Source organism: Pseudochaenichthys georgianus, chromosome 5, assembly GCF_902827115.2.
Source record: "Pseudochaenichthys georgianus chromosome 5, fPseGeo1.2, whole genome shotgun sequence".
In the NCBI taxonomy this organism is placed as follows: Eukaryota; Metazoa; Chordata; class Actinopteri; order Perciformes; family Channichthyidae; genus Pseudochaenichthys; species Pseudochaenichthys georgianus.
This window is the reverse complement of record NC_047507.1, coordinates 30,929,310-30,952,435: the sequence shown is the minus strand read 5'-3', so window position 1 is coordinate 30,952,435 and position 23,126 is coordinate 30,929,310. Positions and strand designations below refer to the sequence as shown.

General features: G+C 41.6%; 2 protein-coding genes across 7 annotated transcripts; one reads left to right on the top strand and one right to left on the bottom strand.

The window, feature by feature from the left end:
- The first annotated feature begins 1,129 nt into the window (after nt 1-1,129).
- Nucleotides 1,130-15,146, top strand: kif17 (kinesin family member 17). 6 transcript variants are annotated; one of them, XM_071203195.1, is made up of 15 exons: nt 1,130-1,319; nt 1,408-1,682; nt 1,941-2,087; nt 2,597-2,698; nt 2,944-3,133; nt 4,066-4,518; nt 4,699-4,793; nt 4,896-5,091; nt 5,248-5,351; nt 5,508-5,614; nt 9,102-9,330; nt 13,057-13,315; nt 13,564-13,622; nt 13,701-13,821; nt 14,565-15,146. In XM_071203195.1, the coding sequence occupies exons 2-15, from the start codon at nt 1,452-1,454 to the stop codon at nt 14,753-14,755; spliced, it is 2,484 nt and encodes an 827-aa protein (XP_071059296.1). In that variant the 5' UTR covers nt 1,130-1,319; nt 1,408-1,451; the 3' UTR covers nt 14,756-15,146. The 6 variants fall into 6 exon arrangements, with proteins under 6 accessions (XP_071059296.1, XP_071059295.1, XP_071059294.1 ...); XM_071203194.1 differs by having other exon boundaries at nt 13,698-13,821; XM_071203193.1 differs by having other exon boundaries at nt 13,561-13,622.
- Nucleotides 15,147-16,267: 1,121 nt separating this feature from the next.
- Nucleotides 16,268-22,661, bottom strand: LOC117447051 (specifically androgen-regulated gene protein). Its single transcript, XM_034083638.1, has 4 exons — nt 22,577-22,661; nt 18,789-18,940; nt 18,356-18,551; nt 16,268-18,267 (listed from the first exon to the last, which is right to left on the bottom strand). The coding sequence occupies exons 2-4, from the start codon at nt 18,885-18,887 to the stop codon at nt 17,207-17,209; spliced, it is 1,356 nt and encodes a 451-aa protein (XP_033939529.1). The 5' UTR covers nt 18,888-18,940; nt 22,577-22,661; the 3' UTR covers nt 16,268-17,206.
- Nucleotides 22,662-23,126: the final 465 nt, after the last annotated feature.

The following is a 23,126-nucleotide window of genomic DNA, read 5'->3' as shown; positions in this document are numbered from 1 at the left end:
GTTTAGACGTTAGAACCGGGGGAATATCTAAGCAGTAATCCTATGCCCACAATGTGTTATGGTGTAAAAAAATAGGACCATGATGATATTGAATATTTTCTATATCTCGACACCTTAGTAGTGTATAGCTTTTCCTGTATTATGGCCCCTAAGAAGGGTCATTCTTCTGTGTTTTAAAGTTTGTTACTTCCAAGTTAAACTGGTACTTTTTGCATGCAGTTACCTAAATTAAGTCTTTATCATAAGATTGTCTGATATTTTGTTGTTATTCCTAAATGTTCCATTTCAATTTAGGTAATAAATGTGATTATTCTGTACTATCTTTTACACATAGGGTAATTTTCATATTATTCACCCTTGTTTGAGATTAAACAACTGGGGTTCTCTGTTTTCAAAACCAATTTCCTGCAAAAGTGTTGATTTTTATTATTTATGACTGCATACCACAACATCACCTGTGGCTTTGGTATTGAGGACGATAATACTTGCTGCTTAGTATTATGAGACAAGTATACTGTACAAAGTTTCTAAATCTTAGAGCAGAACTCTAATTACATTGTTCAATTATCGTGATACACACTCAGTTTCTAAGGTTTACTTAGTTATTTATAATCATCGATAAATAAATAAATCCTACATTTATTAGGTTATGAATCTGTTTTTGTTATCTGTTTTATAGAAGTGAGTTGACCTTAATGATTGCTCTAGCGCTTGCAGTTTGTGGTGATGTTGTATTTGTATTGCATTTACACAAGACCAGTGTTGCTCTTAAATCGTCCACCCAATAAATACCAATGAGTGGCTTAAAAACAGAAACACCTTTCTGTATTATGTTATCATTTGAAAATGTAAAAAATATTCAACATCTCTCAACAAAGACTGCATCTTTTAACCTTTATGAATGCATGAGTTATTAACTTATTGTACCACATAGGTTAACTGTTAATGGAAGGTGAAACGAAACCCATAATACAGGCATCTGTGGGTAACCTATTTGTTTACCCATGTTCTCCTATACTAAAAACATTTATTTGTAACTCCAAGCAATATTACGAGGTAGGTTCGCTTCCATTGGTCAACGGTTGTTTATGGTTGCTAAGCAATGTCAACGCTGTGGGAGGAACCACGAACCAGTGCAGAATGCAATGTAACCTATAACGACACCTGAACAGGAAATTAAAAAGTCTCACTTTACTTTTTAAGTACATCATTATTTTGTTGGTGGTGTTTGATATCCTCTGGTTGTCAGTTTTTCTAAACCGACTTTAACCGGGATGGGAACTGTTTTTCAGCCATTTGTCCGCGTGCTTTTAAACTAGGTAAGCTAATGAGGCTCAACTCAGCTGTGTTACGTTAAATATGTATAAATGATAATTGAACAGTGTTCTTTGTTTTTTTTATCTTTAGCTAGCTACTGTATAAGTCGACTGCTGTGTTGTGGATGTTGAGCCATGGGATCAGAGTCAGTGAAGGTGGTTGTGAGGTGCAGGCCCCTGAATGACCGGGAGAATGCTCTCGGCTCTAACACGGTTCTCTCCATCGACCCGCACCGCTGCCAGTGCTTCATAGAAAAGCCCGGGGCAGTGGACGAGCCGCCCAAACAGTTCACCTTTGATGGGACTTACTTCATTGATCAAACCACTGAGCAGATGTACAACGAGATTGCCTATCCTTTGGTTGAGGTAAGCTCTGGCACCCACTTTTGATTCTGTTTTTTTTTTTTAATTTGTTTAGTTTTCAGTGCCAACATATACAGAAGCATTACAAAAGTGGTCACTGGACACCCTGAGTCCAACAACAGCCTATATCTTATTGCTCATGACAGCAGACCTCATTATTTACTTAACAGGTTGCTGTCAGTCACTTTCAGAAGGGTGCTTTTTAAAGAATTGTCTTGCATAAGGTCATGCCAGACTTTATTCCTATACTTTTCTTTACAGGGTGTCACTGAGGGATACAATGGCACAATCTTCGCCTATGGACAGACTGGAAGTGGGAAGTCTTTCACCATGCAGGGGGTGTCCGACCCTACAGCCCAGAGGGGGGTCATCCCAAGAGCTTTTGAGCACATCTTTGAGAGTATACAGGTAGATGAAAAAATATATATATTTAGCAACACAAAAATAAACAACACAGTACAGGAAATGAATGTACGATATAATATAATTTAATAAAAAATTATGGAAGTTATGCTACACCACAATTTACAAGAAAGGTACCATTATACTTAAAATGAAGAGAACGTTTTGCATATTATTTAATGCACAGATAAATGAAAATGCACAAAAGTGACAATTAATTCTCAGGTTAATAAAAAAAAGAATTGGTCAATGGTTTCAGCTTCTGAAAAAAAAGCAAGGATCCACTTCAATTTAAATATTTTGTAGAAAATAACAAGATAAACTAATAATGCTAGTGATAATAATGCTTAAAATTGATTTATTTGTCTTTTAGAGTATTTAGGTAGGTTGGCTAAGCACTTTTTGTACGCCATTCTAGTGGCTACGACTTTTCTTACATATAGTCTCTGTCCAGGCTTGTCTGAGCTTTATGTGCTCCGAGAGACTCATTTGATGTGTTTATGTGTGCAAGCTAGTGTGCAGAGAATACTAAATTCCTGGTGAGGGCCTCCTACTTGGAGATTTACAATGAAGAAATCAGAGACCTATTGGGAAATGACACCAAACACAGATTGGAGGTAAGTCTTTTGTTGTTTCAATAAACAAATCAGAAGCCCAAAGGATTATTGCTCTTCAGTAAGTAAAGTGATTATAGCTTCTCAGGCTATTCTCTGTCAGTGAGCTTTTTGTGGAATGTGCATGTACTGTGTAAGTTGCCATGGTGACTTACAAGCACAGTAGTTGCTTGAAGGTCAAGGTGTTTGAACAAGGTGACAGATTTGGATTGTGTGTATGTGTTTTTGTGTGGTTGATGAATACTTAGCTGAAAGAGCATCCAGAGCGGGGGGTGTATGTGCGGGACCTCTCCATGCACACTGTGCACAGTGTGGGTGAGTGTGAGAGAATCATAGTGCAAGGCTGGGGAAACAGGGCAGTGGGCTTCACGCTGATGAACAAGGACTCCTCTCGCTCACACTCCATCTTCACCATCCACCTGGAGATGTGCAACACAGGTGAACACACACACACACACACACACACACACACACACACACACACACACACACACACACACACACACACACACACACACACTCACACTCACACTCACACTCACACTCACACTCACACTCACACACACTCACACTCACACACACTGATGCAATACGTTTAACATGTTGAAACATATTGACATTCCGTTTAATATGTGATAAAGGCATTTTTGTCTGCATGAAGGAACATGTGCTTGATCTTCCTTTCTTTAAAGAGGCCCTATTATGCTTTTAGGGGTTTTCCTCCTGTAGTGTGTTTTAGAGGTTTTGGTTCATGAAAATGCTCTGCAAAGGCTAAAATCCCAAAGTTCCCTCCAGAGAGATGTTCTCTCCCACGCACTCCCCCCCTGTCTGAAATGCCTGCATTAGTGCTCCAACCCATTCTATATGATAGGTGAAGGGGCGGGACATCTCTAAGCGGTTGACTAATCACATTACATTACATTTTATTTAGCTGACTTACAATAAGTGCATTCGACCAAGAAGATACTTATTGTCACAACAGAGCCGTCTAGCTAACCAATCAAAGCAGACTGGGCTCTGGTTTCAGACAGAGGGTGAAAAGAGATGCTGCAGCAAAGGCAGTATGAGAAAAATAAATACCTTTTTGAACATTAAAGCATGTTCACAAAATACAAATATGAACCTGAAAATGAGCATTATAGGGCCCCTTTAAATTCCACTTTCTGAAATCTTTGATAGTGTGAATAATGAATATTTTTAAAATAAAGTGTGACCAGCTTTGATACATTTAAATGCTGAATAGGAGAGATGATCATAAACCCAGACCCAGCAGGATTTTAAAAAATAAATAATTTCAGGGTGTCTTTTACTAATTGTAACAGTAACAAGTCACATTTTTCACAATGTTCTTTGTCATCCCATATTCTCAGATGCAGAAGGCCAGGATCATCTACGAGCAGGTAAACTTAACCTGGTTGACCTGGCGGGAAGTGAGCGTCAGTCTAAAACCGGTGCTACAGGTGAGCGGCTCCGCGAGGCCATCAAGATCAACCTGTCCCTCTCGGCGCTGGGTAACGTCATCTCGGCGCTGGTGGACGGACGCTCCAAACACGTCCCCTACCGAGACTCCAAGCTGACCAGGCTGCTGCAGGACTCTCTGGGAGGAAACACGCGCACATTAATGATCGCCTGTCTGTCCCCCTCGGATAACAACTACGAGGAAACCCTGAGCACACTGCGCTATGCCAACCGGGCCAAGAGCATCCAGAACAGGCCTTGTATCAATGAGGACCCCAAAGATGCTCTGCTGCGGGAGTATCAGGAGGAGATCAAGAAGTTGCGGGCCCTTATCTCAGGTCAGATGGGCACCACAAACCTATCATGTAAGTATTTTTTTGACCAGCCTTTTAATTCAAGCCAAAATGCCATTTTTATTTGAATATTGCTAAATTATTTTATGCTACCAAGAGATATCAAGAGACGTTCCACCTGGATATGCTTACTTGTTGTGTGATTTTTAACGCCTGCTTTTTATCCTACTTTTTCTTCTATTTTGCATGCAGCTCTGCTCTCTGGTCACTTTTCTGAGGAATCCCCTGCTGCTCTTTCAAGGCCACAGTCCAGCACCAAAGAAGTAGAGAAGGAGAAGATTAAAGAGGCAACTACAGGCCGTTCCCACACCCATATATCACTTCACATCTCTACATGCTTTGTATAAAGAGCAGGTGATTTATCGGGCTGTATTCTGCTCTCGCCACAGGAGTACGAAGAGAGGCTGGCCAAGTTGCAGGCTGAGTACAATGCAGAACAGGAATCCAAGGCAAAGCTGCAGGAGGACATCGCTGCCCTGCGTTCCTCCTATGATTCCAAACTGTCCAATCTGGAGAAGGCTCGAGCCAGCAGGGGGAGCTCTGGCCCCAAGAATGAAAACAGAAAATCATCTTCCCAAGAACCAGGTAACTAGTTTTGAAATGTGGTCCAGTGCATGTCAAAAAAGCTTAAGTAAACACTCCTGCTGAACACAATGTTGTTGTATGAGATTGCATTTTTTTCTCAAGAGTCCTTGTTTTTGTGTATGTACTATCACTGCTATGGATTGTCTTGCTTCTAAGCATCAGTAAGTGCTAGCTGTATGACAGAGGTCTCAGAAGAAGAGGGCTCCTGCCACACTGATCCCGTTTGCCACAAAACAACTGGAGAAACTTCCCAGACCAAGGTACTGTTCATTAGCACCTTCCAACACTACCAGTAAACATTCAAGATATGTTATAGTTTCTATATTAGGTATCTACCATTTTAGAAATAACTGCTGGACATGAATGCTGACATTCAAATACTTATTGGATATTATTTCCTCATGTTGGCGAGCCAGCCTGCTGTACCGGCAGTCGGTGTCCCAGAAGGTCCAGACAGAGACGGGCTCAAAGACTCTCCTGATGTCACTGCAGGGCCTCTGGACCAGCAACATGTCCTGGAGAGGTTTGTAGAGACACATTGTACACACAGAACCAGCCATTACAACTGCTGTCTTTTTACATGATGTCTTTCCAACATTGTGCAAAGGATGTGGAGCAGGACGCCATAACACCATAACGTTTTTGTGTACCAGGGTTCCCACGCATCCTAAAAAAGCCTTAAGAGGCATTCAATTGACATTGAATATATAAATACATAAAAATAAGGACTTAATTGGTATTTAATTGTTAAGTACATATTTCAAAAGTCTTGAACATGCTAGCACATAGGAAATAGGATTGTATGCATACTTTTCTGAAGTTGCAATGTAAATAATTGTTTGTATAATTGGTGACATATATTTTTGGGAAAATAATTGTAATATTAACATGAAATTGCACCTTAAATGGTCTTGAACTCTAATTCCAAGTGGCATTAAAAAGGGCTTAATTTGAATTTGCCTAAATTGTAGTAACCCCGTGTCGACAATTGTTCTGATAATTAAAAAAGGTCTGAGGTTGTAAGAAACTGTGTCAATATTTAATTGATTGCACCCGAAAAAGAAAGTGTAGAACATACAATAATAAAGATAAGACTAGAGAATGCAATTCCTGAAGAAATTGCTAGTGGGAATGCTGAAAAGCTGACGCTAAACTGCTATGCTGAAATGTAAGGTGTAAGAAGAAAGTGAAGAATTTAGATTGTAATGATACATGAACACTGGGGGCTGGAATGTGTGATGAGAGAAGAACAGAAAGTAAAAAGGCTTGGAAAAGCAGCAGAATATTTGAACTGCAAACTTTTGAACTAACTTGATGGCGAATGACCTGTCGCCATGCCAATGGCATTTGATGACATCTCATAATACGCTTAGATGCGTTGATGGCTGCATCGTTACCAAACCTGTGAAGTTTGGGCAGTTTGGAGCATTTTCACTGAAGTTATGAGAAAACCGCCACCGTTTTATGGCGAGGGATGCGTTTCCATGGAAACGGCATATGGTGAGATGTCAGATTTGACGTAGAGCTGTTGAGGCATGGAGAGGTGATATACAGGTGAAGATTGTGGGACGACCGGACCATGTCCATTGGAGCTACAGCGACATCGGGTTTTATGGCGAGGGATGTGTTTCCATGGCAACAGCCTATGGTGAGATCTCAGATTTCCCGTAAAGCTGTTGAGGCAAGGACCGGTGATATACAAGCGAAGTTTGGGGGACGATCGGACCGTGTCCATTGGAGTTACAGCGACATCGTGTTTTATGGCGAGGGATGCGTTTCCATGGAAACGGCATATGATGACACCCCATAATTGACGTAGAGCTGTGTTAACCATTATGTGAAGTCTGCTGCTCTGAGCATGTCAATTGGAGTTATGACATCATCGTGTTCCATGACATAGGTGTTTATATTTGAGCTAACGACGTGTCCAGAGATCAAAGGTTTCCATGGTGATCAGTGAGAGGAGAGCATTTTCATTGTTCTGAATGAGAGATAAACCTCTTATGCTGCGTTCACACCGGACGCGATGCGAATATTCGCATCGCTCCAATCGCTCAAGTTTCACCGCGGCTTGCAGTTTCACCGCGGCTTGCAGTTTGTTTTATCGCGTCATTCAAAACAGACATACCGTTGACGCGCCGTTGACGGACAGTTGAGGTTGTTTATACTTCCATGCAGGGCCGAATTCACCATATACATTGGGACACACACATCAATTTACTTCAATTTTACTACTTCTAAAAGGCAAGGTACGTTTATTTATATAGACAAAGAAATCCATTTTTATATATTTTCCTTTAGAATAGCAGGAAATTAGTATTCAAATTGATTGAATTTTTGGTCCCCCCCAATGTTGACTCCATGGTTACGGCCTTGCTTACATGCAAGATCGTTTTGGTTATTTCTGTCCTTGACTATGGAGGAACAACTATTGCTGCTTTGTACCTTCTGTGGAAGTGTATCGTATATCTCCGGGAACCCACTCACAGCCACAACGATCATCTCTTCCATCTTTACAACTGATCAACAGCAGGACGTCAGAAGGAATTATCCCAACGCTGATTGGCTTTCGCAAGAACGCGTCACGTGAATTTGACACTCAAGTTGAAAAGATTGAACTCTCGCGTTTGACGCGGCCCCCTTCAATCGCCTCAATCGTGTGATTCGCGCGGCGTCCACCGCTTCATGCTGGCCGTCGGAGTGAATTTGCGTATGTAGTGTACTGTAGTGTACTCTGCATTGACTTTACATGTCATCGCGCCGACCCCAAACATCGCATTACATGTGAACGTTTTGTTGAAGAACCGTAACAGATATCGGTGAAATTTCAAAGCGTGAAGCATGTCAAGGAACTTGAGCATCTGAAGTGTACTTTGTGTGTACTTCCGGGTTAATAATGTGGCCTTTTTGGCAGATTAACTAAAGGTGTGCGGCTGCTGTGGTGGGGAAAGATGAGGCTGGTTTAATGGAGACATGTTGAAAGTTTTTGTCACTTCATGCCCTCAAGAGGCATTTTGTTTAATTATTTTTGCTTAATTGTTTGTCATTTTTCAAGCTACGAGATGTTTTCCTATGTTTCTCATGAAAAATTATGTCTCAGGAATGTAGGGTTTGGGAATTATGGCAGGTTTAAAAGAAAATATGAAGGCAAAATGAAATCTGTCCTCCACTCTAGCTGTGACATCACTCACTCTAAATCTGAAGAAGGCCTCTTTACCAAGGTCTGAACAATGTTAAATATCTCTAAAAGTATGAATCAGATTTAAAAGTTGTTTTACACGAATAATGTCAGAAAGATGTGTAACATTTTAAAGTGGAATGAGGTTTCTGAGTGAAAGTATGAAGGAGCAGTTAGCAGTTGAAGTTGCATGAAGATTGTTCAAGTCTGAAGAGTTTCTCCATTGACTTCCATGTTAAAAATGTGATTGTGATGTATTATGGGATGAATCTCTGAAATTATGAAAGTTATGAATGAGAAAAGTAATAGCCATCGATTCCCGACCGAGCTGAACGTTTTGATGTTTGAACGGAGTTTCTGCGATGTGGAATGTGGGAGAAGAAGAGGTGCAAAATAACCCGGCGGAATAATAAAGAATTTCGTGCGTAACATAACAGATAGTTGGAATGCTGTGTCAGCATTCCAACTAAATAAGATATAGTTTTATTAATCACAGATTGGGACATGGGGACGTTGCAGCAGCATGTAAAACAAAGTATTGCACAACATAAGAAATCAAAAATCAAATATATTCATCTAGAAATAGAAAATAAAACAGAACAGAAATGGTTGACCGTGAAGATAAGAATCTGTAACTATCTGACAAATAAAACACTATTGAAGTGCCAATTTACAGCTAAAAACATCTTACTCAGTATGTGTCCACTACAATTGAACTATAAAATGGATCTGTACCAAGATTAATAGTGCATTTAAGTGTTATTTATTACATTTAAGATTCAGACATGACAGTCCAGTATGAACAGTTCCCTGTTGATCCATCTGTCCCCAGACTACAGCAGCTGGAACAGGAGGTGGTGGGAGGAGAGCAGGCCAGGAACAAAGACTTGCAGCAGAGACACAGGCAGAGGAAGAACCTGGCTGACCAGAGAAAAGTCCATCTTATCAGCGCTTTGTCACAGAACATTGAGGACAGTGAACATGTACTGTTAAATGTCTACAACTCCATCCAGGAGGAAGTCCACGCCAAAAGCCAAATGCTCGTCAAGGTCCAGGGAAAGGTGGGTCACAGCTACAGTACAGTAGGACACATATTAAAGTTTTTATGGGAACTGCAATGGGTTTGGAGCAAAGTTCAACAACTGGGTTCAGGACGTGCAGTACGAAATACCACAGATTTAACTTAAACATGTCACGCTTTTCCGGTTATTACCCGTCCCCTTGTGTGTTATGTAGCTTTTTCTGCATGTAAACGGTCTGCAGAGTCACAAACCCTCAAAGTACACCCTGTAGCGAGTAAAACTCTAACACAGAAAAGACCTGTCTGTGCTGCCCCAGAACGCCTCGTTGGAGATTTCTCTTTTTCCATTTTTTTCTTCCTGGTCATAGTGACGTAACGGCTTGGACCAATCCGCGGAGCTCCTCACACACACACACACACACACACACACACCCACACACACACACACACACACACACACACATGCACGCACGCACGCACACACACACACACACACACGCACACACACACACACACACACGCACACACAAGCCTTATATTTTCTCAGCCGCGGCTCCGCGGATCTCTGCACTGTGAGTGTGTGTGTGTGTGTGTGTGTGTGTGTGTGTGTGTGTGTGTGTGTGTGTGTGTGTGTGTGTGTGTGTGTGTGTGTGTGTGTGTGTGTGTGTGTGTGTGTGTGTGTGTGTGTGTGTGTGCGCGCTCAGGCTGAGTTCCGCGGTGTCTCTGTCGCAGACCCCACGCAGCAACCAGGAAATGACACCAGTAATACTTCCCGCCAACACGGCACCCAGACCCCACGCAGCATTCTCATCTGTTTGTCCTTACTGGTGTCATTTTCTGGTTGCTAACAAACGCCATTGTAACACATAATCACTGATGTTCAGCTGTAACGGTGGTTGACTCATCAGAACAGAGTGGGCAAGCTGACCAATCAGAGCACAGTGGGCTCATAGGGAGGGGGGGGCAGGAGCTCCAACAAGCCATGGAGGACAGATGCCCCTTTCACACCAGCGCCTTTTCAGCTCCGGCTCGGAGCTAGAGCCTGAAAAGCGCCGGGTTTTCCTGTTCACACCGGAGCTGCGGCGGCTCTTAGCTCCGGAATCCGCTTCATTTCCAGCTCCAAAAAATTGTCGGTCCAGAGGCAAGAGCTTTGGAGCTAAGAGGTGACGTCGCTTACATCTCTCTTACGTCGAGGCGTGCAGGAAACTAAACCCACCTCCCATGGGTCGACTGTTATGCCTGCCTACAAGCAGTAGTGCCTATAAACACACTTTATAAAGTCAGGCAACACTAACCAGGCTTCGTGTGATTCTGTTTATTTGTGCCTTACTTTGACCATCCGTTCGCTGTTATCGATCATTGTGGAGAGAGGCAGATTGTATTATTGCAGCTATCGGATGCAAGTAGTCAGTTTAGCTTCGGTTGCTATGCTAACATCACCCGTTTTATACCAGAGAAACTTTCATAACAGCGTTGTGATACCAAACAGTGTCAATTCAGACTGACACACATTCAATTAGGCTAAGGGAACTGGGGATATGCATCAGCTGCTTGCAGGGGCGGCGCCAGGGGGTATCTAGGAGTTGCTATAGCAACTCCAACAATTGGCCTAGCAACGGCTTAGCAACCCCATTGTTTTGATATGAAAATGTATCATATTTATACACATTCTCACAGCCCGCGAGAATGTGTATAAATATGATACATTTTCGCGGGATCTATCAGGGGCGGGTCGTTGTAATTTACTGTGTGAACTGTTACTTGGCTAATTCTCAGTAGATCAAAAATGGAAACATTTCTCACAGTCACAAGTCAGCGTAAATGACCGCGTTCTCCAACGGAGCCGGTCCAGCTGGACAACCCTGCTATCCACAAGGATCCCGATGCACACTATGAAAACCGGGAGGATTGGGACCACGAAGAACAGGTGCCCCCGCCAACTGACCCGCTGCACCCGCAGCAGCAGGACCAGCTAGCTGCTACCACGAGCTGCAGTGGAACTAGCGCTGCTCCTCGTCTCATTTCCTCCACCCTGCTCTCTGCAGAGCTCCACTCCAGAATATACAACTTCTGCTAGTCCGTGATTCTCAGACACAGCGTCTCACCCTTTGAGCATCTCGGCAGAAATGAGCAGTCACTCATCTCAGTTACAAATGGTCATTTTAAATGAATCAAGAATGTGTTGTATTTTCCGACATGGCGCATTGTTCGAGGCGTGCTGACAGTGAGATCTAACACGGGGAATTGTGAATGAGGAGAAGAGAACTGAGAATGAGAATGAGGAGGAGGAGGAGGCCAGAGAGGAGGAAAAGTGCGTTATTTAGGCAATGTTGTTGGTGGGAGTTAGGGAGAGACCGCCCCTTCCAGGTGTGTATGTGTGTGCGTTGTCCGCTGTGTGTTACGTGAAAGTCATGAGTGTTACACTATTGATTGGTTCTGTAAATAAAGAGAACGTTTTCGACATTGAAGGCTTGAGTGATCTTGAATAGCGGTGAACGCAACAATATGAACAGGCTCGTGCTTGGCCCACTGGTATTGTTTGTTTATTTTGAAAATTAACTAGCAACGCCGTGCTGTCATATAGCAACTCCTAAGCTACTACAGCAAAAAAATCCTGGCGCCGCCCATGGCTGCTTGTGTGAGTCGGACAGTGAATACTTTAGAGCGGCCGCTGCAGTGTGAGCTAACCGGGAGCTAACGGGAGAATAAACTCCGTGGAAGAGCAGCACTGCAGCGGTCGGTAAATGCTGCAGAAACACATTAATAAACAATGAACCACGGCACTCTGGAGAAAAGTATAAGGTTGGAGAAGTCGTTATTCAATTTATTCTGGCTTCGTGTGATTAAAAGCAACACGATCATCGACCCGACGCAGTTGTTGTTGTGAGCTGCCGTTGGGGGGCAAATCAGCGATGTAAACGGTGACGTCATGACGCAGCAAGGGCAGCTCTGGGGCGCCAGTGGGCGGTGTGCACAGAGCGGGAGCTGACAAGGGAAACCGGAGCTGAACCAGAAAAGCTCCCGCTCGGAGCTAGAAACTGAAAAGCGCTGGTGTGAAAGCCGCAAGAGAGTGATACTATACAGAGAAGCTGTATGAGAAACCAATGTGAGTTTGGAACATTGAACAATGTAAATCTATTCTAGTAGACCTCAACAATGGAATTATGAGCAGTAGAAATGGCCATGACATGGGACCTTTAACACCAAAAATGAATATATAAATGAATAAATTATATACCTAGTCATTTTTGGGGATAAAAAAGGAATATATCAATATTCAAAAAATAATACAACTCTATCTTATAGTAGCCCTATAATGTTCATTTTCAAATGTATTTTGTGCCTTCACATGTTTCCATGCTTTAATGTTCAAAATGCTCTTTATTTTTCTCATACTGCCTGTGCCTCCTTTCACCCTCTGTCTGAAACCAGAGCCCAGTCTGCTCTGATTGGTCAGCTGGCCGGCTTTGTTGTGATTGGTCAACCGCTTAGAGATGTTCACGTACAATGTATTTGAGCGCTAACAAATAGAAGCGCAAGTGTTACGTAGTGACGTCACTATGTCTCTGAAGTATACTTAGCCCAATGGAGGCGTTTAGGCAGGGGGAGGGAACTTAGCCTTTGCAGTCCCTACATGCTCCCAAACCTATAACACACTACAGGAAAGGGAAAACCCCCAAAAGCACAATATGGATCCTGTAGCTCAGCCCTTTAGGTGTCTCTACTTAAGTAAAGCATCTGAGTGTTTCCCCCCCACTGGTGACAGCTGAAAGGAGCCAGACTGGAGATCCGGGACCTGCAGGCGGAGTTCGAGGTGGAGCGGGATGACTACCTGGCAACCATCCGGCGGCTGGAGAGGGAGGGCCTGCTTCTGCACAGCCTGCTGGAGCGCATGGTGCCGCTGGTGCGCCGGGACTGCAACTACAGCAACCTGGACCGCCTGAAGAAGGAAGCTGTGTGGGAGGAGGACAGCGCCACCTGGAGGCTGCCGGAGGTGACGGTTCAGAAAACAACACTGCCTTCAGGTGCACAATGGCATATTGGAGTGAAATGTGTGTCAGTTTTAGTAATGTAGGGCTATAACCCTATGTGTTCTGCAGATTACTATGCTCATACTGGAAAACATTCCTGCCTACAATTTAATATTCCATTCCTTACAATGTACAATGCCTTGCCTTTTTACATAAACATTTCCCAAATTGGGATCAATAAAGTACTTCTTATCTTATCTTTATCTTAAATATTATCTTGCTCTCTTTCTCCCTCACAGCAGGGGCTCCGAAGGTTTCAGCTGGCAGAGGTCCAGCTGCTGATACTGGAGAGCCCTTCATGGTGCGTTCATGTTCCACGCATCATCCAACACACACCTAACACTGTCACAGAGCCTTAACCCTGTTGTGTTTTTAGCAGATGGAGGAGGACAGGTACAAGGAGATGCTGGCCCGCAGTGACAGTGAGAACATCGCCAGCAGCTACTTCAAATCAAAGAGAGCGAGCCAACTGCTGGGACGTGAAGCTACCAAGGGACACGGTAGGGACAGGACAAGCACACACACACATTTACTAATGAGATGCTACAGTTTAGTTGGCTAGTTAGCTTAGTTTAACACGGTGCTCTCACTGTGGTATATCTTTTTTTGGGGATTCTGAACTGTATGCAGACCAATATCATAAAAACAATGGTACAAAATGAATCATGATTAAATTGTAGAAGGTCGGAAATACTTACATTTTACTTTTTAATTCGAAAAAGAAGACACACTTGGGACACCAATATCTTACCTGGTAGAACTGGCGTCTACCCTATCTACAATAAAATGGTCATACAAATAATATAGAAAAATAAATAAACTACACATTCAACGAATAGTTTGCTAAATATTAATCTCAAGTGATTCAACATTCAAAGGTTTTATTATCATATGCACAGTAGCTCCAGTGTAGTTATGGCAATGAACATCTTAGGTACAGAGCTCCGCCAACTATGCAGCATATTATATAAAGGACATCATTCAACAAAATAACAATAATAATAATACAAAAATAAGTACGATACATTTGAATAAAATAGTGCAGTTCAAAGAAACAGAATGTAAGGTTAAATATTTTACAGTGAAATACAATTAACTATAACTGTTAAGATAATAAATTAAATACAATTTGATTCAGTGGTACGAATGTATGCAGCATTTAAGTAACGCTAAAGCTATTTCATATTTAGGTGTTTATGCTCATGTTGGTTTTACCCATCTGATGGAGCTCTCTCTCCTACAGCGGTCCACTCTCTCCCCCCGGCTAATGGGTCGGCCCACCTCACAGTGAGCGGCTCCACCATGAGCTCCCCTCTGGGCTCAGACTCTGTGTTCCCGCGCCCCTTCCGCCTGGAGTCTCTGGGAGTCCCTGTGCCCAATGCTAGAGTGAAACGCAAGAAAAGTAAATCCCACATCCATAACGAGGGGATTTAAAATAACATCCCTTAGGTTCTTAAATACTTAAACACATCTCACTGTCATCTGTTTTTTTGAATATATATCCTGTTATCGGTCACATACATTATGCATTTTATTATTTGAAGTCTAGTGCCCACCAGAATGCACACAGCCAACACTTTTTCTGGACACTTTAAATTCAGTTGTCATGTGTTTCGAAAATATTTTCAATTGTTATTTTGAGAAAAAAATACTACCTACATTCTGAAACTACCATTGCACTTTTTGCACTGTACCTAAACTGTGAAACTCTAGTACCATAATATTTCATTTATATTGTATTTTGCTATTGCTGATTGTAAACCACAATTAAACCTGTTTATCTAACTTCCAACATCTTGCTGCTAAATATAAAAATTAAACAAATGATTCCACCACTTTATGGCACGTTTCTTTTTCCTTTGTTAGACATGGGTTGTTGAGTGTTACACAAATTAGATCTGAGTTTGTGTTGTTGCAGCTACAGATGACTCCACCGTCACAATTAGGTCAGGGGGGGGGGCTGTTGTCATGGCAGCAGCATGTACAGGTAGTCCAAGCTTAACTCAGGTTACTTATGACCTCTGGGGTCAGCGTAGTGGATTATTATTAGTGGATTGCTTAAGGATAATAGAGACAAGAGAGCTCTTTTTATTCTGTAGGCAATGTCAAAAGGTTGCATGGATTTAGTTTTAATACTGGATTATGATTTTAGAATATCCTATGATCAAGTATCCTGTTGTTTTAGTTTTTTGTTTGTTTTGCTAACACAGCAACAGCTCAACGCCGTAGTAGCATTCGTATCTCTACTGATGTATCAATCATTTCCGCAGCTCACTTTTCTGTCCCGGTGTCCTATTTCCGAACGTGGCCATGGCCTGATTTCTTCACCCATTGTTTCATATTAGTTGACCGGCAGAGAGCCGTGTCAGTTTCAACATTTGACACCCTTTGTTTGCCTGTGCGCAGACATACTATACACACATTCTGGGCTATTAGGCCAGCTCCTGTCCTGACCGAGAGGTAACACTTCAGAAGCCAACTGTAATTGTCTCTCACAATAATCAACCACACATTAATTTAAGACTGTTGCGTAACCAATGCCTGGCCATTTAGATAAGTCAGTGGTGGGAATTATAAGTCTTACATGGAAGGGATAGTGAGAAAACAGAAAGGAAGACACCGGTGTGCTGAGAGGTGGGGCTCAGGATAATCGGATAATGGAAGATCAGCTGAGCAGGCTTTCTCGTTGCTCGAGTGGCGTGTAAGATGAGTAGGGTGACTGTAAGTGGAGCGCTGGATGAGGCAGGCACGTAAAGCCCTGTGCAGGTTTACAGGGATGATAGTTGGACTGAATCAAAGACCCTTTGTCTCTCTGTGCAGCTGTACCTGCAGGATGTTATTCAGCAGCTCAGTCTGAAAAGCAAACTAAGTTAATCACATTTAAATCACAACATGTATAAAAGATGTGAGGTTAAAGATAACGATACACGGTATTTAACATGCAGATGTCTTTATTTTCACAGGTATTCATGAAAATGGTAAAAATGACATGATCACTCTTTTTAATTCTGGTTGAACTCATCCAGTATTTAGACAATTAAGGCAGCGGCTCGGACACAGTCTGTCACATTAAAAAACAACTACACCATACTTCCTGTAAAAGTAGTAGCAAGAACAAATCCGGGGCTTGATATTAGGATGTACTGCTGATGCGTTTTGAAGATTAGAGAATACAGAACCCAAAACATTTTCCAAACCTTTTTTAATTTTTATTATAAAGATCTTTAAGATTTTGCTCCAATGGACGTTCTCAACAATCCACTTATAGGCACAACTGGGATTTGTAAAACAATCAGAAATGTAACAAATCTGTTGATTTGGGTCGATGTTGACTTTGAAGTGTTTTTATGTGCAAAATAGGTTACCTGCAATATTTATATTTGTATTCTCTCGGTAAATAAGGATAAACACTTGTTTACAGCCATACATGTGTGTGTGCATACTGTATGGAAATGAGTATTTAACCAACCATTCATGTGCAATAGATTAGGTGTGGGTCTTGAAAAATCATATTTAACTGAAATTTGTTTAAAAAAACACAATGAGATATCCTGATTAGATGGCGTTACATCAACATACCATTTAATCAACACGTAGAACCTTGAGAACTTGAAGAGTTTAAACTGCTTTTTATAGATGAAATCTACAAAAGATCCATAATCGAGAAAAAAACGACCCTCATGTACATGTACCTCAATCCAGTCCCCTGTATTGCAAACTATATTCAAAGGTGTGATCGTGCCCTTTAAACTCACTCTTCTTCATCCTCTCCTGCTCGCTCTGAGTGCCAAGTTTCCACTCAATGCTCTAATCTCTTAAAGCTGGTGGTACTCTTGAACTCTGCGCACTGCTTTTACTCAGGCTCTCTTCTGCTGTTTACCTGATTCAGTCTTTGAGCAGTCCAAGCTTTCTGAGTGCTTCCTTTCGATCCGCTCCCATCCCAGGCACCATCATCACCGTATATCCCACTGAGTGTGGGGGTTTGTGGGGTACAGGCTGTGCGTTTTCTGCATTTCTGTGTTGGTCTCGTGTAGCAGCGCGCTCTAGGCTAGCTGCCTTCACTCCGTTGGATGGAGCGGAATGTGACGCGGACGCAGGCAGCTGGTCCCGTCTGCAGCAGAGATGGAAGCTGGCACTGCTCTGCAGAGCCTTGTTCTTGGGCTCGGTAGGCGCATGAGAGTAGGACAACGACGGGCTTCTTGATGGGTTAGCATTAGATGTACCTCTTGAGAGTCTGTTGGTCGTCGGGTCCAGAGAGGAGGGAGATTTAGTGGGAGGCCGTGGAGCTACTGTCTCATTTTTGGGCTGTTCGTCTTTCAGGAGACCGAGCTTCTCCAAAGCCTCCAGTCTTACGACCTTGGGGTCTTTCGCATTCTTTATATTGTACGAAACATCTTCTGCATTTGGGGTTTTAACAGATGTTTTGGCTGTTATCTGTTTGGGTTTCGGGGCCACAACTGGAGGGTCTGTCTTGGACTTAAAAGCCTCCGAGTTAAATCTGTCAGATCTTGGTAGATTTCCAAAGTGTGGGCCTTCCTCTGTGACAGGAAGGTGCTTGTTCAAGTCTATTGTATGATCAATCGTGGGACATAGAGGCGTCTTCTTTGTTGAGGCACTCCTCCGCAGATAAACCAGTGCGTCGTAGGACAGGGGGCCTCTGGGTAAACCTTCAGTCAAATCCCTGGGTTTGGTGGCAGGAGGTATCCCAACATTAGCATCGAAAGATACATGGTGGTTAACAGGTTTCGGCTTGTGTTTGTGATCAGGTTTGTTGCTTGAAGGAAGGAACTGAGACAAGGAGCTCAGGTTTTTGTCAGGAGAGAAACCTGCCTTTGCATTTGGTATGGAACATGGAGAGCTGCTAGCTACAACAAACGGTGTAGGAACCAGGTAGCTGTGCATGGGTTTGGTGTCAGCATTTTCCGAAAAGTCTTGTTTCTGCAAACCTAAAAGACAACACTTGTTGGTCAATAGAAAGTATTTCATTGAGAACATTTAAGGTCATTCTGCATTTGGGCCTTGAGATGAACTCACTGTTGAGCTTGGTTTTGCTCATGGAAGCCGACAGGTCAGCCAGTTTGGAGACCAGGTTGCCGGCGCTGGGCAGTTGGTCAGGCTCATCATTAGACAGCCCACTATCCTCCTCAGTATCCAGAGAATCAATAGTCTCCTCCAGAAACATGAGGCAGGCCTTCTCCTCAGCAGAGAGGTGCTCCAGACTATCATCACTCTGCAATGCATCAAAGAGGACTCTCCTTTTGACAACACATCCATGATGAGATGTCACACTAAATCTGAGAAATTGTCAAACTGAAGAATTGAGATGTGACACCCTTTTTTATCGGAACAATCCTTGACTTTTAAATACACACATCTATGAAGACACCTAAAAGTACCCATGTTGCTTTGCATAAGGAGTTGTAGTAATCTTTTTCTTAGATGCAAGAGATGAAGGTTAGAAACTTACAAAGATAGAGTTGGCGCTGACAACGCTGTCGCAGCTGCCGGCGCTGTCCATGCTGGTCTCCAGTCCAATGCCACCTGGCCAGGTATCGCTTTTAGGCATCTTTAGTGCCCCAATGTATCCAAGGTTAGTGGCAAAGGGCGTTGCGTTTCACTCTGTTAAAAAAGAAAATACATTGTGAGTTAAATTAAAAATAGTTTCTCAAAAACCTTGGCATGGTAAAATGGATGAATATGTTATTTGATAAGTAACTTCTATTTAATAGATCATTCTAGTTGTGCCTATTTCAGTCACATTCTTTCTTTTTGTGTCTGTGTACTCTATCTCCCAACACATTGGGAATTCTTTTTCTAATACTTTCCTATTGCATTCTCTTGCAGTCCCTTCGCATTCAATCTCTCGCCATATTGTTGGTCTATCCACATTTTCTGTAACCTAGTGCTAACCTTGTGCCGCAATTTGTAATCAGTATTAAAGAATACCCAGTTTACAAATAACTAATGTGTGTGCAACCGACAGGCAGAACACACACTGGTGTGATGTAATGAAGGCTTGTCTGTAAACATGTATGTAATTACACGCTTATGGTCTAATTAAATTCTTTAGAGACATTTACTTTGACTTTTAAATGGAACCTATTAGCGGTAAGTACCAATACGTTGGTTCTTGCCTTGGAGAAATTACAAGAGCCCTACAATGTCCAGACCTCTAAAGAACAGTAACGATAAAAAGAACAGACGTTTACCCTCAGTACTGGTTCAAAACGTCATGATGCCAGATGTGTAGTGTAAACACTCTAAGGGGCTCAGGATACAATTATTCATCACATCGTCTGACATATTGTCAAAGCACCATTTAGTAACATTCAGTATTTCTTTCACTGACTATTTTTGATACTCCAGACCTTTGACCACATCTGATGTGATGTAACTGCCATGTGAAATTAGATGTTTAAGTGTAAAGGAATGTTGGCTTCCTCTGTTATGATTAAATAATGGACAGTACAATGTGCACAGGCCTTGGTTAACAATATTCGGCTTGGAGCCAGGTCAGCTGTACATTTGATCCCACAGACGCTTTAGATTTGGCTGATGTTTAATACTTGAGAATTCCATGTGTCAAACCCTAACCTGAAGTTATGTCAAACACGATTACAATTATTCCTTGATTACTTTAATATTATTACTAACATAAACTGTAAATGTGGGGTGCATTGTGGTTGCGCAAGAATCTGATATAATAATTCAGAGCTCGTTCGTTTGCCGGATGGCTTGTGTGAGTAACGGCTGTACATCAAATCGCTATTAAGTACTTTTTTTTATGTGTTTTCTTTTATGTTGCGGGTCTCCCCACGAGCCACTACCACGGAGCGGGTCGTAACAATAGCACACATTCGATGATATCCATGTTTTCTTAATGCAAAAATATTCATTTGTGATAATATCTATATAAATGATAATATCTACCTTGCAGGCTCCCTAGGGGGAATTAAAACAAGATTATGTAAAAACTGTACAGTAACTCTTGAAAACAAGTCAAAACTATTATAAATCTATCAAAAGTGTTTTTAAATTTCCTAAATGCTTACTAAATGATCATAAAGTTAATTTCCATACTAAATTGGCATTACATTATTACCATTTGCTGCCTGGAAGTTCATCAAGTTAGAATGTCTTACCAAATGGTTCTGATGTTAAAGGGGGACCTATCATGCAAAATGCACTTTTGTACGTCTTTTATACATGAATATGTGTCCCCGGTGTGTCAGGGAACTCACCAAGTGTCACAACAAAAACAAAACTCAACCCTCTCTCTTTTCCTCCATACCCAAATCTCTAAAAACGGGGGCTGCAACAGAGCTGATTATTATTTGAATTGTTCTGACGTCAGAAAAGGGGTGCTCCGCCTATATGGGCAACTCTCCACCTATCAGGGGAATGAGAGAATCGCTCAAAAGCGCTGGAGACGCTGCAGTACATATGCCAGGCCTGTAAGTGGCGCTGTAGTCTGCCACAAAAGCAGAATCAGCCCTTGCAAAAACAGGGCTGGAAAAGAGCAAATAGATTGAAATGAGGCATGGCTAAAATGCAGGATCTGTTTGGTATTTTGAAAAAAAAACTTCACATGTTTTATATAGGTATGGCCCTACAATATATTATTCATATATAGCATGATTGGTCCACTTTAAGGAAACATAGTTTGTAGTTAATGGCTAACACCTGTGCATATGTTCAAATGGAATCATGTTTAAGCAATTTATAAAATAGTTTCTATCTCAATCACAAAACCTTGTTGGGCTTTACATGCACAGGAGCTTTGCAGAACGACAGGGTATCTTAGCTCAGAGTGTTTTTGACAGATATCTAGCTAGTCCTCTAGCTGCATGTGACTCAGATTACGGGACGCATGCCACTCCTAATCTTCCTCGACCGGATCAGTTTCAGAGAGTGTGGAGGGCAGCAGAAACAATCCCATGAAAGCCATATGATATCCATCTTGTCTTACTGCAACACAATTCATTTGGGTGTATGTTTATCTATAGAATAATCATTGTTTTCAGATAATGTAAATATGAATACCAGGTTAAGGGATAGGTTACTCCTGGGATGGAAACATTTACACTTAAAAAAAAAAAAGATTACAAATTGAAAGAACAGTTGTTCAACAGTTTCGTTCTACAGAAAAACACTTTATAGACAAAAAATACATTTTACTTTTCTTCTGAAGTTTAGTATAAAGGACCGTCTGTATGTAATAGAGAATGTACTTTTGGAAAAGTTTCAACACCTGAGAGGGAAGGCTTTCTAGATAAGCCAAGAGAGGCACAAAGGCACTCCTGTTCACCTGGGTTGCTTTGTCATGCCATCCCATCACTATCAGCTGGCAAATATGTAAATGTTCCCATACGTGCTGATGTATTTTGGTCAGGATGTGAAACTGAGATAACATGAATTGTTTTAAACTGACACAATCGGGGTTGATTTGCATGCAAATAACAACACTGGGTGTTAGAAGCTTCTGATTTTTGGTTATCTGTTTAAGTAATGAAGTATTACAGTGCTGCGTGTTTTTCCCTTGTCATAACAAACCTTCAGACTACTAAGAATGTAGTTAGTCATTGACCCCTGTTGACCATTTCCAGTGGAGGGCCATGGATGAATATACAGTGCATCATAATGTTATCTCTATTCTATAGACACACCTATCAACAAAGTAGCTACCGCCAAAGAAAGACATGGAGAAGCAGAGATTAAAGCAATAAACCTAAATCCTTTGTCCAACTCCATGGAACATTATCTCTGCTATTGACACAGTGGCAGTTTTTTAAATTTATTGTATCTATTAAAGAGCAACTTTCCAAGCTTGTATTAATGCATTATTTGAAAGGGATTGGGCAACTGGGTTGAATCATCACTGTTTTTATTATAAAGTTATTTTAAACCTCTGCCTCAAACCCTATGCCTTAAAAGTAAATTAGAATTGTCATACACAAAATATACATTTACCAAAATATGTTAGTTAAATGTAAGACTTCCAATTCAGCCCCAAAAGGCAAGATAACTAAACATTGTAAAGAAGTTATTTAATTACAACAGTAGCCTATGACATTATATACACGTATGAAGTGTGGCAACAGAAGCTAGGACACATAATGGTTAAAGCCAACATTTAGAACTTGTACATCAACCTGATGGGATCAGCTCTCCACAAGAAAAACACGATTTAACAATTTAAATAAAGAGGTATTTAAATTGACCACGAACTGGAAATTGCACTAATTGAACACATACCTTGAATCTTCGAGCATTCGTCAGTTATCCATCTTCTGCTTCTTATGCAAGTGAAGACGCGGGTAAATGAGAGAGTGGCTCTGTGTTGCCTGCACGAGGGACTTTATGCTCTCAGCTTTTAGCCAATCAGAGAGCAGGATTCTCCTTCAGACCCACGAGCTGTCGTTGTCATATTACCTACAACTGCATTAAACTGCTGATCAGTATGTTTCAGACTCTCTCTGCTGACTGTGGTGTGAAGTCGCTCCTTACTCAAAAGTAACTTGTTACTTACTGCTGTAAAGGAAATATAAGTGGATACTCTTGCGATAATTACTCCCCAGATTTGGATATAACAAGTTACATAAACTGTTTTTACTAAGGCAAGGCAAGTTTATTTATATAGCACCTTTCAGCACCAGGCAATCAAGGTGCTTTACAAAAATGAAAGACATTCAGATAAAGGCATTTAAAAACAGTAAAAGATAATAAAAGAAACATTAAAACAAAAACAAAAACTGAAAGACATTAAGAAAATGGCATTAAAAATCAGTCATTAAAAAGAGAAGCT

Excerpts from the sequence above, each read along its gene's own strand:
- kif17 (XM_034082211.1), top strand. The coding sequence starts at position 1,452 with ATGGGATCAGAGTCAGTGAAGGTGGTTGTGAGGTGCAGGCCCCTGAAT. Across the intron at positions 4,794-4,895 it reads AGAAGGAGAAGATTAAAGAG|GAGTACGAAGAGAGGCTGGC; the intron begins GCAACTACAGGC and ends CTCTCGCCACAG. Across the intron at positions 13,316-13,560 it reads GAAAACAACACTGCCTTCAG|CAGGGGCTCCGAAGGTTTCA; the intron begins GTGCACAATGGC and ends TCTCCCTCACAG.
- LOC117447051 (XM_034083638.1), bottom strand. The coding sequence starts at position 18,887 with ATGCCTAAAAGCGATACCTGGCCAGGTGGCATTGGACTGGAGACCAGC. Across the intron at positions 18,552-18,788 it reads TCAGCGCCAACTCTATCTTT|AGTGATGATAGTCTGGAGCA; the intron begins GTAAGTTTCTAA and ends GATGCATTGCAG. Across the intron at positions 18,268-18,355 it reads GAGCAAAACCAAGCTCAACA|GTTTGCAGAAACAAGACTTT; the intron begins GTGAGTTCATCT and ends GTTGTCTTTTAG.